At 37.3% G+C, this 14158-nt stretch overlaps 3 protein-coding genes across 3 annotated transcripts; 2 read left to right on the top strand and 1 right to left on the bottom strand.

Moving 5' to 3' along the window:
• Positions 1 to 597: 597 nt before the first annotated feature.
• On the top strand, positions 598 to 3252 carry LOC101296993 (cytochrome P450 71D11-like). Its single transcript, XM_004305944.1, has 2 exons — positions 598 to 1503; positions 2629 to 3252. Exons 1-2 carry the CDS (start codon positions 598 to 600, stop codon positions 3250 to 3252), a joined length of 1530 nt encoding a protein of 509 aa, XP_004305992.1.
• A 1063-nt stretch (positions 3253 to 4315) lies between these two features.
• LOC101296701 (probable long-chain-alcohol O-fatty-acyltransferase 5-like) lies at positions 4316 to 5389 on the top strand. Its single transcript, XM_004305943.1, has one exon. It carries the CDS (start codon positions 4316 to 4318, stop codon positions 5387 to 5389), a length of 1074 nt encoding a protein of 357 aa, XP_004305991.1.
• Positions 5390 to 7446: 2057 nt separating this feature from the next.
• On the bottom strand, positions 7447 to 8856 carry LOC101296417 (coumaroyl-CoA:anthocyanidin 3-O-glucoside-6'-O-coumaroyltransferase 1-like). Its single transcript, XM_004305942.1, has one exon. The coding sequence runs from the start codon at positions 8854 to 8856 to the stop codon at positions 7447 to 7449; it is 1410 nt and encodes a 469-aa protein (XP_004305990.1).
• Between the last annotated feature and the right edge of the window lie 5302 nt (positions 8857 to 14158).

Raw genomic sequence — 14158 nt, 5'->3', positions numbered from 1 at the left:
CAGTGAACATTTATTAATAGTTTTATCATTTGTTACTTCTAAAAGTATCTTTTTATCATTGGCCTTATATTATATACCGGTAGAAAAAAAATAAAAAAATCAAACAAGAAACTCAGATAGAATCTTGCCTAAACCAAGGAGCCATCGCAATCGGACTTGACACCGATAATAAGAGAGAAGAAGCATGCTTGCAATTTCACCAATAAGCCATTGTTAGACTATGAGCTTTAATTAGTTACTAGTCTGGGCTTACTTAAGCTAATTATAATTAGTCTGTTTAGTTAATTAGCTTATTCTGAGCCGTAGCGTGGTTGGTTAAGGTGGTTAACTAACAACTTTGACGTCATGGGTTCAAACCTAATTGACATATGTAGGGTGTGTGAGTTATTTAATAAAAAGTTAAAAAAAAAATTAGCTTATTCTGAGCAGTGTTGGCTCTACACGTGTTTAGCATGTGCTTATCTTTCAGCTGTTTATAAGCTTGTAACCTCAGATTCTTCTGTTAATCTCTATCTTTCATTTCCAGCCTTATCTTCTTCTCTAAACTTTCTCTCTAGCTTTTAGCCATTGCAATCCAAACTCACCTCTAATTTGGTCATGGAACTACAATGTCCTTCCATCCAGCTCTTGTTTTCCTTCTTGCTCCTTGTGGTTCTGGTATTGAAAATAGGGAAGAGAGGCCTAAAGCACAACTCCTCTGCTTCAAATCTACCACCAGGACCACGGAAGCTACCAATTATTGGAAACCTACACCAGCTCATTGGTGCTCTACCTCATCGTGGACTCAGAGACTTGGCCAAGCAACATGGACCTCTTATGCACCTGAAGCTCGGAGAAGTTTCCACCGTAGTTGTTTCATCAGCAGAGTTAGCCAAAGAGGTGATGACAACCCATGATATTATCTTTGCATCAAGGCCCCAGTTTCTAGCTACAAGAATAATATTTTATGATTCTACAGATATTGCATTTGCTCCATATAGTGATTACTGGAGAGAATTACGCAAAATTTGCACGCAAGAGCTCTTAAATGCAAAGCGGGTTCAATCTTACCGGCCTATTAGAGAAAAAGAGGTACTGAATCTCATCGAATGGATTAGTTCAAGAGCAGGATCACCTATTAATCTTACTCAGAAAGTTAAATCCTCCATATATAGCATCACTGCACAAGCAGCCTTTGGTAATGAGTGCAAGGATCAAGAAGAATTCATATATGCGGTGAAGGATGTTATCAAAGCAATATCAGGCTTCAATGTGGCAGATGTTTTTCCTTCTTTCAAATTACTTCATATGATAAGTGGAGAGCAGCATAGAGTTGAGAGGCTGCAGAAACAAGTTGATAGAATATTGGAAAACATCATCAAAGAACATATGCAAGCTACTACAAAGAAAAGGGATGAGGCTCATGTACAGGAAGATCTGGTAGATATTCTCCTAAAATTTCACGACCATTGTGGTGGCCGTGAACTTTCTTTAACTATTAACAACATCAAAGCAGTGATATTGGTAAGTATAGACAACACCCTTTATTTACAACTGTAAGCAACTCGAAATGAATAGAGAAAATTAGATAAAAACTCAAAATACTAGCTAGACCTCTTTTAAGATAAACCCATACATATTTTTCTTTTATTTTACACCCACTCCACATAAACAAACATACCATATATATAGAGCAAATGTCTATAATTAATAATTTTTCTTTATTTTTCAGTTTCTCTAATTTGCCCTTCAGATAGTAAAAAGCTAAATTTGGTATATTTCTCAATTTTAACATCAATTTGAAACTCAAATACTAGCTAAAATTTAGTTTGATTTAACTTTGTCATAATCAATTACATTCTTTAATTTGTTACCTTGTTATTACTAACTTGAGTGTATATATATATATATTATACATAGAAGTATGTCATTTGTAATAGGATGATACTTTTCATTCCTAAGCTCATATTTGGTGTCTCTCTACATAGTCAAAAAATGTCTAATTGTAAGGTACACGTCTTGTTCTTTGATTAATTTTTCTTCCTTTTAGGTATATTATTATATAATTTCTCATCTTAATCGAGAGAACATTTTACTCTCTACTACTTGCATTTTTAATGTACCTATTAAGTAGGGCATGATATGATAATATACCTACAAAGAAGAAACCCAAAATTGGGTTTAGGCTATAGGATTTAAGGTATAGGTTCAAGGTATAGGGTATAGGGTATAGGATATATGGTATAGGGTTTAGATCAGATATCTTATTCATATTATATTTTACCTTATGTATTGATTAGAGAATGAATTCCTTTAATATAGATTTTTTCATAAAAATAAAGAAAACTATATGATTCTTGCAAATTGATTGAAAAATGTTAATGTTAGAAGAAAAACTCATAATCGGTATTGAAGACAGCATCAATTAAGTTTATTTATTATATTTATATGTTATAGTTGAATGGTGACAATTGTGTAAAATTTAGAAAAAATAGGACATAATATTTATCATAATTGATACATTTTAGATATCTATCAAATAAGAATATTAGGTGAGTTTTATTTAAAACCACTTTTCAAAATTAGATGTATATGAAAATTCCCCAAATGAATATTAGTTTGTTTATCAAATTAAACAATGATTTTCAGGATGTTTTTACTGCTGGGAGTGACCCATCAGCTGCAGTTGTAGATTGGACAATGTCAGAAATGATCAAACATCCGAGAATCATGAAAAGGGCACAGGATGAGGTGAGGGAGGTGTTCAACAGAGCACGGCTGGTAAATGAAACAAGCATAAGAGGGATGAAGTATTTGAAGTTGGTTATTCAAGAGTCACTGAGGTTACACCCTCCTGGTGTCCTCTTACTTCCAAGAGAATGTGCAGAAAGGTGCGTGATTGATGGATATGAAATACCTGCCAAAACAAGGGTAATCGTGAATGCTTGGGCAATCGGAAGAGATCCTAATTATTGGAGTAATCCGGAGACGTTTAATCCAGACAGGTTCCTTGATAGTTCTATTGACTACCAAGGAACAAACTTTGATTATATCCCATTTGGTGCTGGAAGAAGAATATGCCCTGGCATGCTATATGGTTTGGCTAATGTTGAGCTTCCTCTAGCAATGCTGTTATATCATTTTGATTGGAAACTCCCCAATGAAATGAAGAATGACGACTTGGACATGACTGAGGAGTTCAGTGTTGTAGTTGACAGAAAACAAGATCTGCATTTGACTCCCACTCCATATATATCATCGTCCTCTTATTGATGCAAATTTAAGAATAGAAATAAGTTAATCAAGTACGTTTACGTTTTCTTTTTCCTTGGCATAGCAATTGTACTTTGTTTGTCTGTGTCCTACTTATGTTATCTGTAATTCTGAGAAACTATCCAAAGCCTAGTTGCAAAATAACAATCAAACACTTTGCCTTGATAAGAGCTGCATAACCATATACTTGCATTATCGATCATACTGAGCAAATCTGAAGAAACACATAGCTAGTTGCATTGTCATAATGAGCAAATCAGAAGAAACACAGAGAAAAATCTGCAGAGAAGGGAGACGAGGACATCGTGAGTGAGAACGACTAGCCCGCTCATGCCTTACACAATGGGGTCTTTAGGCGTTAGACGATCAATACAATGGTTCTATTTCTAGAGCATGGTAAGGTGTGGATGTTTATTTTCATATTTTTCTCTGTAGGTTTTTTTTGTTAGTGAATAATGCGATTGTACTCGGTAATTGCTGGTAGTGTAGGTCTGTCTGTTTTGTAGAACTTGTTCTGAGCAGTGGATGTTTATGGTCTTATTTACCTTCAAACTTGATCTTGTAAGATAGTGACCATTAGTGAACAGAACTTGACTCCAAATCTCTAAAAAAAAATAATAAAATAGAGATTCGTGTTAGTTTTTTTTTTTTTTTTTTTTTTTTGAACAGGAGATTCATGTTAGTCTAAAAATTGAAAACATAAACTAGCCACTTCCACAAAAACGGCTTTGAATATCGATTGTCTGAATTGTATATTCGACTACTCGAGACAACAGTTACCGATCAAAGAACGACTTCTGAAAGTCATGATTCTTGTGATTATTGAATATGCGTTTACATTGCAGCCCCTCGTAGGGAGTTTGGTAAGGTCATTTTCTTCACCTCACATGAAAAAACAAAGTCCAGAACAAAAATGCTACCTTATTATCACTTTCAGGCAATTTCGATCACAAAAACGTTTATCATCATCATCACCTATCAGATAAGCCAGATAAAAGTGTAGCCGAGCAAAAAAAGAAGAACCAGAACCACCATTTCATCACAGAAAACATTACGTATGGCAATGGATCAGGATGAAATCAAGACCATATTCAAGATAGGTCTCTCGGTCCTGGCATCTCTAAGCTACACCTATTTCATATCTTCGGAGATCCCCCAAGGCAAACTCAGGTTCTTCTCCCTCCTTCCTATCTTATACCTCTTCTTCATCCTCCCTCTATCTCTATCTACAGCCCTCCCTGCCGGAGTTATTTCCTTATTCGTCACCTGGATCGGTAGCTTCAACCTCCTCCTCTTCTCCTTCGGCTCCGGTCCGCTTTCGTCTCAACCTCCACCAAAGTCTCTCCTCCTCTTCATCCTCCTTGCTTGCCTCCCTATCAAAACCCAAAGCTCAAACCATCGAATCGCCGATAAGTCATCTAAACCAAAGAAACTGCCTCTGAGTTTGCCAACCAAAGTCCTGCTTTTTGCTATTTTGGTGGCTCTGACCGACTACAAACATTACTTCCACCCCAAGGTTTTGTTAGGCCAGTATGGCTGCATGTTGTACTTATTCGTCGACATACTCGTCGGCTCCTGCAATGTTCTGATGCGAACGGCGCTCGGGATCGAGCTCGAGTCGCCGTCCGATGAGCCGTACCTCTCGACGTCGCTGCAAGACTTCTGGGGCCGGAGGTGGAACCTCATGATAACCAACATTCTGCGCAACACCGTATACAAACCCGTACGGTCAGCCGTGGAGGCTTCCCTAGGGAGGGAGTGGGCCCCACCGCCGGCGGTGTTGGCCGCCTTTTTGGTCTCGGGTCTGATGCACGAGCTCATATATTACTACATGACAAGGGTGACTCCGACGTGGGAGGTGACGTTGTTCTTTGTTCTTCATGGAGTGTGTTTGGTGGTGGAGGTTGGCTTGAAGAAGGTTTTAAGTCCCAAGTGGCGGTGGCATTGGGCCGTGTCAATCCCGATGACACTCGGCTTTATAATCGTTACCGCCACTTGGTTGTTCTTCCCGCCGTTAATGAGGAATGGCGTGGATGAAAGGGCGATCGGAGAGTGCAAGGAATTATTAGAGTTCATAAACAAAAAGTTCGAGTTAGAACGTTTGGTTTCATGGACGTCTCTTGCTTTGGGTGGTTAGAATAGTTATGCAAGTTTAGTGATCTCATTAGTTTACACAACAATGAAAATTACATTTGTAACAAAAGTTTAGCATCGTACGTTACAAAGCAAGACGTACGTACGTACGTTTGTATCAAATTCCAGATGATAAAATTTCACACTAATTTTAGCATATGCATGATATTGGTTGGTTATCGTAACATTTGTGTGATAGCCGCCAATATAAGCATCAACTTTGTACTTCATTCAGAAGTGAGTCTCGAGCTAGATATCAAAGATTAGTTATGGTTTTTTCAATTTACGTACACACACAACTGAAATATATGAGATACTGAAGAAAATTAAAAGAATGTTTCAAAAAGATTGGTACGTCACTTGAAGGTCATTAAATTGGTACGCTGCTATCCGATAGTGATGACGGCGGAAAAAAGATGAAGGTTGCTAGGGTTTCTCTCAAAGTTTCTCTAGGAGTTGGGTTTAGGCTGCATCAGCTAGGGTTTCATCTGATTGGGCTCTGACGGATGAATTTGGGCTTTGACCCCTAATTTAGAATGAGTTATGATCCAGGTAACTAGTGATTTTCGCAGAGTCTTGATAGTTTTCTCCGAAACCTAGTTTCACATGTAAAATAATTGTGCTTAATTGCTATAAGGTGGATGTACTTAGGATTTCAAAGTTTATATTTTATCTAGTATAGGACTTGTAATTCTACAAGACGATGTTTTCTGACGACCCTATAAAGGTACGTCGTCTTTGTACTGCTTGCTCTGATTTAAATCGTATGACCTTTTGATAAAAAAAAAAAAAAGGTGGCATGGACATAAACAAAATCTAAAAAAAACACTAATAAGAATCATATATGTTTTTCTTTTTAATTTAATTACAGGATTTTTTAAACATACACCACCAAGGAACAACATCGAGAAGAAACAACCCAGATCAATGATCTCTCGGTGTGTTGGTGAAGAACAAAAGGAGCTCAAGTTCTGGATTTTCTAGCTTTTGGTTTATTCGTATATGGCTGCAGTTAATAAACAACATAAGCTAAATTGCAAAACTCATGATTACATGTCAGATTTGAGCTTTGCCTTTTCTCGCTGTAAGAGGGGGTTCATGTTTTTGATTTTCTAATTTTAACATAAAAGATATATAAAATGTGGGGAAGGAGTTTCCGTTGCCGAATTCAGGCGTTCTCCTGTGGAGGGTGGAGTTTGAAAAGCACATATGTTTTCTTGCTGTGTTTTTATCTAGTTACGAAATTGTGAATTAGGTTGATGAGTTGACCATACATATTGCATATTACATGCATCCTATTGGTTTTGGATATTAGCTGTGGATTTTTTGCATGCTAACTTTTCTCATAGGCTACACTTAAGCTTGTACGTACACCATGTTAATAAAGTTAAAATTTGTTTAATTAAACCTCCTATATATCTTCTCTTCTCCTCATTATGTGCTTGCACATTTGCAATGGGGTTTGTGCATGCATGCTCCTAATTTGCTTTCTTGGTCTTTAGTATTTACCATGTTCTTTTGTGGTTCGATCAAACTTGAATTACAAATGTAGGAAGCACAAGCAATGAGTGCTACACTGCTATCAATTTCTGATAATTAAGGCCAGACGATATGGGGTAAGGTTCAGTGACAGTTTCAACTGTATTAAGCCCTGGCCTCAAAAAATTCTCACTCGTCGATCTTCATTAAAAGATAGAATCAGGTTGAAGGTTTCAATAACTGTGCGACCTTAAGTTCGTCCAAGAATACAATTAAAAAGTTTACGTTGGTTTGTGGATACTTCAGGGCTCATCAAATATAAGAATATTACATATGATTTATTTCAGGTAGCAACTTCCTCTTGATTTCCAGAAGACTCGGAACCTGTATGGTACTCTGGAACAAAAGGAAAGAACATAACATTGTCGTATCGTCTTGTGAATTATAGGTTACCATAAGTGGATAATTAGAACTGAAAAGAAGAAACTAAAACTAGCACCAAGAAGACGAAGAAGAACAGAGACAACACAAAGAATCCCTAGCACTCCCACCTAGCTGAATCCATCCCCACTCCATTATGCTTTACAGTTCCACCTCCGCAAGTTTCAAAGCTTGTTTGAACATGGAACAGAAGGAATCCATTTGCTCCCTTTTAAGCGCCAACAGAATCTCAATCCCTCCTTCCTCCTCTCTACTATTACTCACGTAGATACATCTGTCAAAATCAACGTTAATCACCTCACACTTTTTGGGTCTCCCCCAACCAAAATCAAGTTCATTGTAAAAATCAAATCTTGGCGACCCAGCAAGGGTGGTAAAATGTCTAGGAATACTTTTTTTCCTAGTAGCTCCCTTGACCCAACCTGCAGTCCAATCCTCTGCATTTCTCAATACCCCGTTCTCCAAATCCTTCACATTGTTTCCTATGGCGTTCACAGCCGCAACGATCCCATTTTCTCCCACAAGATCACTCTCCTTCGCTTGCGCTGAACGAAGGGACAAACAGTTCCCAAAGTATGATCCCGGCAATGGATATCCAAGGCGGTCGCGGCAATTCGCTGCGTAATTGAAGTGGCATTGCATTTCGTCATCACTGATCTCCTCTGCTTTCACCATAGAAACCCATGTAAAAGCGCATATGACCACAAAAGATGACAAATGTGTTGGCTTAGAATCTTGAAGTTTGATGAACAAGTTGGAGACCCAGAGTTTCAATCTATCAATTTGGGCTTTGCTGAACACAAATGTGGTTCGAACTTTTCCAATGAGGAATTGGGTTCTCAACTGCTCACATTTGGTAGGAGTACTAGTCCAGCTTCTCCAATCATCTACGAACTTGTTCTTTAGGTCACACGGGTCTTTGATCAAACCCCTGTTATGAGATGGTAAGGACTCTATTTTAATGTCTCCTCCTCCTGATCTACATACAGAGGCCCAGAACTTCAAGAAATGATGAAATGAACTCTCATCAGCCAATACATGATCACAGTTGGTACCAATGCAAATCCCAGAGTTTGGGAACACAGTGATCTGTACAGCCAGAAGAGGTACCACACGTGTGCCGTCCTCTAACACACTCGAAGGCGGCAGCGGCGGAATGAGGAGGTGAGATTCTTCAACATCTTCTACAAGGTGGGACGTGAGGCGGTTGAAATCACCTGAGGACTCGGCAATTGTCAATGTCAGTGAGGCGCCCGCGGTGTATTGTAGATAAGGCTTGGAGGGTGGTGGAGGGCATATGAGATTTGAGGCCAAGGGAAAGAAGTGTTGGAGAGTGCGAGAAAGGGAGTGTTTGAGCTTGGGGAGGATGGTTTGGGTGAATTGGTGAAGAGGCTGAGGGAAGTCGAAGGAGAAGACACTTTCGTTGGGAGGAGGGAAGAGGAATACAATGTCAAAGAATGTGAGGGGGAGAGTGGTGGTAGGAACTGAGCCTGGTGGTGGAGAAATCTGACATTGCTCAATAACCTTCACTGGGCTGCAGGAACCGTTCATCTCTTTCCTCTGTTTTTTCTTGCTCTGTTTTCTATGTCTACTTTCTTTCTATGTTTTCCTCTGTTTAGTCACAAGCTCTATATATAAATGTGTTTTAGACCTTTGTAGTAAATAGATCACGGAGCTAAATCTATGTGTACAGTTTCTTACAACGTAAAAGTATTTGCTAATTTGCTACACTAACTTATTGTTGTGAAATGAATGATCAAAACTACAAGAAAATTAATGGTGTAATGTATTACGGTTATATTCTTTATGATTGATCATCAGTTAGCTAAGCCAGAAGAAACAAAGGAGAAGCAAAAGATTGGGGAAGGATCAAGGGAGTAAAGGAGTTACAAAAATAGTAGTCATTTTACATTTCATATTTGTTGAATTGCATGTTTGTTTGAAATTGCCTTTCAGTTTAGTCCTTCATGTCTGTTTGAAATAGTTCTGAAGTAAATGACTCTTAAAAATGTAATCAGCGACTCATATCTTTCAATAGGATGAGAGTTACGGATGGACAACGAACAATGGACGAATTCTAAAAGTTAACGGTTCGTTTATTAACCAGAAAATGGTAAACTTTTTATAATTCATTGCAAAATAACAACAATATATTTATGAGAGAGCTCATATCATGCTCTTTTATTCATACAATGTTTGTCCTCAACTCGACGTACATGAAAATGTAGTAACTCACTTTTCGACACCTTCAATACAAAGCCATTGACCCACAAAGAAGCTGTCACAGTTGATATTAGGGTTGATGGCAAGGAAGGTATCGAGACTCAGGTTGAACATTTCAGCAACAAGACTGCAAGTATCACCTTCCTCTGCACCATAGACGGAATTGCAAGCCAGGGCAGAAGCCTTCTTCCCTGCAATTCCAACTGCATGTACGTAGGTAGCTTTCTATGTATCAGATAAAGATCACGAAACATGAATATTCATATACGTAAGTGAATGATCAGAAAACCTTACCAGCTAGTCGTGTACTCTCAGCTACTGTGATCATGACAAGAAGAGAAACAACTAGAAGTAGAATCAAGTTAGCCCTAGCCATATCTCTCTTCTTCTATCTTTCTAAGTAAAGACTATTTGTTTGTTGATTGATTGCGGCTTTGGGTTGATTTATGCATGTATTTATAGAAGAAAATACATACATAGGAATCTAACATTGTAAACTTTGAAATCAATTTGGCCGGCCGGCATTCTTACATTGGATCGCCGGGGGATCTAAGAGGGTAATTTTGCATTGGATTGCTCGATATTGCTGGCCAAATACGTAAAATTATTTGTAGATAATGATGGATATAGTACCATGCAGTCCTCGTACAGTTTATTATACAGAACAATGTCTTGGACATTTCACATTTGTCAGTATTATTGATTTCTAAACAAAGCTAGTACAACATGTAAATTTGTTGCTTGAACTTGAATTCTTCTTTGCGTTGTATAGCTTATTATGCTGAGCCCTGAAACAAAATCCATTGATGAACACAGCTAGATCGATACCATTGGCAATGAGGTTAGGATTGATTGAACAGAAGAAATCGATCAGCATGGATATCAACACTGAACTCTGCCAATGAGGCAACGTCCATGCATGTATAGTATCTTAGTCTATTTACTTCTAGTGAGACTTTCATATGTCACGTATTTCATCGAGTAATCTTTGTGAGCATCAAACCGGATCTCACTGTATGTCTGTATCGGAAGGTTGAGGATTTGATCTCACCGTATTGGATATATGCTTGGACACCAAAAGGAATCGTATATAAAATCTTCTGTAAGCTTAATGTTTGCAAATTAGGCTAAATTTGTGACATATTATTGAAATACAATTAACATGATATTTTATGTTCATATTTTGCATGTGACAACAGTTTATTATACCTATATGACTCGTTCGGTTTTTCATCTTATATCAAATTTAACGGGTATTGGTTTAATTGCACACTTAAATCTATGAGATGGTGGAGGCAACTAAGTTGAAGAATTATAAAATCATATAATCAGAATTAGGAACTTTCATAAAAGGGAATTGCATACAAGGTGATCAATTGTAATTCTTTTCAGAGGAGAAAACAAACTACAATAGAGATTTGAGACGCAGATTAACATCATGACAATACAGTGAATACACAAAACATATTAATATTAATGTACTAGTCAACCAAATTGTCACCCATAATGTATAATTACATATTGATTTTTGTTTCCCTTTGCCCGCGCCGGTTTCAAATATATTCTTTTTAAATTTGTAACGTATGAATATGATGACAATCATCAATATGCGTCCATATGTCATTGCTAACAAGTTGTAGCCTCATTTTTAATTTGATATATTGGTGGATAAACGTACTCATCCTTAGAAAACCAAAAAATGTATTGTGTGGTTAAGGCCATCTCCAATAGAGAGGGCTATATGAGCTTTTTATTCTTTTTCTATAAACAATGGATTCCAACAACAAAGGTCAATAGGGCAATAGAGCTTAAGGTGGGTGTAGAAGGCTGAAAATAGCCCTCAAAGTGACCCTTTGGCTCTTGTGGAACCCACAGAACAATAACATTATTTTAATGAAATACATGTGTCTCATGCATAAAAATAGTTATCCAATGGTCCATGTTAAATAAGGCTTGTAATCCAATGGTATTCCAAAGTTTAATTGAATATGCATGTTAACTATTCAAAAAAAAATTTATTTGCTTTTAACCTTTGGATATAAATTCAAAAAGAAAAAACATAAGGTTTATGTATTATTTTATTTGTTCAAAAATTTATGTAGAACTAAAGGAAACTAAAGGAAACTTTCATTTATTACAAATGAATGCAAACAAGCCAAGTTGAACAAATCTAAAATCGTAAAATATTGAAAGGGCTAAAACTTAGCCCCTCCTTGTTGGAGATGGTTCACTTGCTTAAGAATAAAAAACAATATTCTGGGGGCCAAATTTTTGCTCCGGCCCTAATATTGCTCTCCCTTATTAGAGATGGCCTAAGACACCATGTCCACCCCATGTATTCTCTTGTTTCTTTAGTCAAGGTGTGAGGACGGCCGTACCAGCCCCTTTTCAAAAAAAAAAAAAAGAGGGAATGACGTTTTGAGTAATTTATAAATAATGAAATTCACGGCTTCCTTCATTATTACAATGCTATTACAGTGACTAGGAAACAATACACATTTTTAATCTTCATCGTAAAATGACAACAACGAACGGGAAACAATGGGTTGGGCTGAGACGGCATCGATCAAAGCTAGCTAGGTTGCTTGTTCAACCTGTTTTATTGTTACATTATTTGTCCTCAGCTCAACTTATACATGAAAATGTAGCATTAGCTCACTTTGTAGTGCCATCAGTACATAGCCATTGACCCACGAAAAAGCTCTTGCAGTTGATATTAGGGTTGATTGCAAGGAAGGATTGGAGACTCAGTTTGAAAGTTTGAGCAACACTACCGCAAGTATCACCTTCTTCTGCACCATAAACGGCATTACAAACCAGGGTCGGAGTCCTCTTTCCAAATCCATGAGCAACTGCAATGCCTAATGTAGCATTGTGTGTACGTATTAGATAATTAAGTGGACAGAAAATGAAAATTCATATACACAGAATCAAAGAAAACATGCATGTCGACGATACAATTAACAGAAGTACTAATAAAGATGAAAATTCTTACCACCAAGTCGTTTACTCTCAGCTACTGAAATGATGACAAGAAGAGAGACAACTAGAAGTAGAATCAAGTTAAGCTTAGCCATTCTTAAATCTTTATGAGCAAAAGAACTCTGTTATTTTCTTTGATTCTTGAGCCTTTGGGTTTAGGTATTTATAGAGAAAATATGCAGGGACATTGTAAACTATATGATTCCTTTCGTTCAATAAGAGGCCGGCTTGTTTTACTACATTGGATTGGTATGGGATTTAGGGAAAAAAATTGCATTGGTTTGCTCAATATTGCCTATGTTGTTGTCTTTGCTTTTAATATTATGTAGCACAACGTAAAAACATGCTTTCCCTTTGTCTTAAGTAAATGAATACATGATATTTTGGAATCAAGTAAATGAATGTATTCGATAAACTGACATGTTATTGTGAAGATGTTCCTGTTCAAATATGATCTTTAGAAGTTTTCGATGCAGCTAGCTGGAATTTATTCCTCACGATCGTATGTTTATACGATCGTATGATTTTACTCTGTTTATACATACTTTATACTATTGTGATATCTGGGGCTTCACTCTGTTTGCACCCCTGCGTTTTCTACATACGTTATACTATTGTGAACTATAGAGCAAACAAAAGTGAAACAGAAGGAAGAATAGCCAACCACAAAATCAATCAGTCTACGATTAAGCAAAGTATAGAGCAATTCAAAAGGATTGAAAACTCAAATAAAACTGAAACCTTTAAGAGCAAGCAATGGAAGCATTTTATTAGCACATCACACATTGATCAATTCTGTACACACAAATACAATTATTCAGATCAGCTGCACTTAGGATCCATAACTTATAGGAGAAGCATTTACAATTGAAAACAGTTCAAGTGTTGAGACCTGTGATAAATACCTGTTTCATTTGAAACATTTATTACCATAAATACTAGTGAATCAAGCAACAGCTTCAACAAACTTATGCGACGCCCATGTCTTTGCAAAATCTGATATCTTGCTTTAATCCACCTGTACCCGTCTCAGCTGAGGAGAGTTCAGACGAAAAGACTCAATTGCTTCAGCCAGAATTCCACCACAGTGCATAATATCAACACTCCAAACGTTTACAGCTCTTTAACATAGAAATGATGGACGCATTAGTAAGCCCTTTACACCATCTCACCTTCAAATCAACCAAATAGTTACACGAAACTAGCATCGACATGAAATCCTTGTCAAGCAACATTTCATTGTACGACAAATCCAATTTTCCTGAGTTTCTTCAAATTATGTCCTGATGTGGACAGCAACCCTGGTTCCCTTTCAACCACATCACAATTAATTAGTGCCAATTCTTCAAGGCCAGAACTCACAGCAGTCCCAAGTGCCTTTAGGCCTTCACCACTGACAAGACAACAACTCTGAAGCCTAAGACTTGAAAGGCTTCTGAAATTCATAGCAACAGCCAATAGATGATCATTCTTAAGGTCAACACTCATAGATCACATGATGAGGGTCAGTGATCTTTGCATGATTTCTCCTTCAAGGTCTTCTTGCCTGAAAAACTATTTAGCTCACAAATGTTTTAGCTTTCCTATATAATTGGAGAGAGAGAGAGAGAGAGAGAGAGAGAGAGAGAGAGAGAGAGAGAGAGAGANA

Source organism: Fragaria vesca, linkage group LG6 (genome assembly GCF_000184155.1).
Source record: "Fragaria vesca subsp. vesca linkage group LG6, FraVesHawaii_1.0, whole genome shotgun sequence".
Taxonomy (NCBI): domain Eukaryota; kingdom Viridiplantae; phylum Streptophyta; class Magnoliopsida; order Rosales; family Rosaceae; genus Fragaria; species Fragaria vesca.
This window is presented reverse-complemented; position numbering and strand designations above follow the sequence as displayed.

Bases quoted from the DNA above. Each gene is read 5' to 3' on its own strand.
- LOC101296993 (XM_004305944.1), top strand. From the start codon at position 598: ATGGAACTACAATGTCCTTCCATCCAGCTCTTGTTTTCCTTCTTGCTC. The intron at 1,504-2,628 runs GTAAGTATAGAC...AATGATTTTCAG, and splicing joins ACATCAAAGCAGTGATATTG to GATGTTTTTACTGCTGGGAG.
- LOC101296701 (XM_004305943.1), top strand. From the start codon at position 4,316: ATGGATCAGGATGAAATCAAGACCATATTCAAGATAGGTCTCTCGGTC.
- LOC101296417 (XM_004305942.1), bottom strand. From the start codon at position 8,856: ATGAACGGTTCCTGCAGCCCAGTGAAGGTTATTGAGCAATGTCAGATT.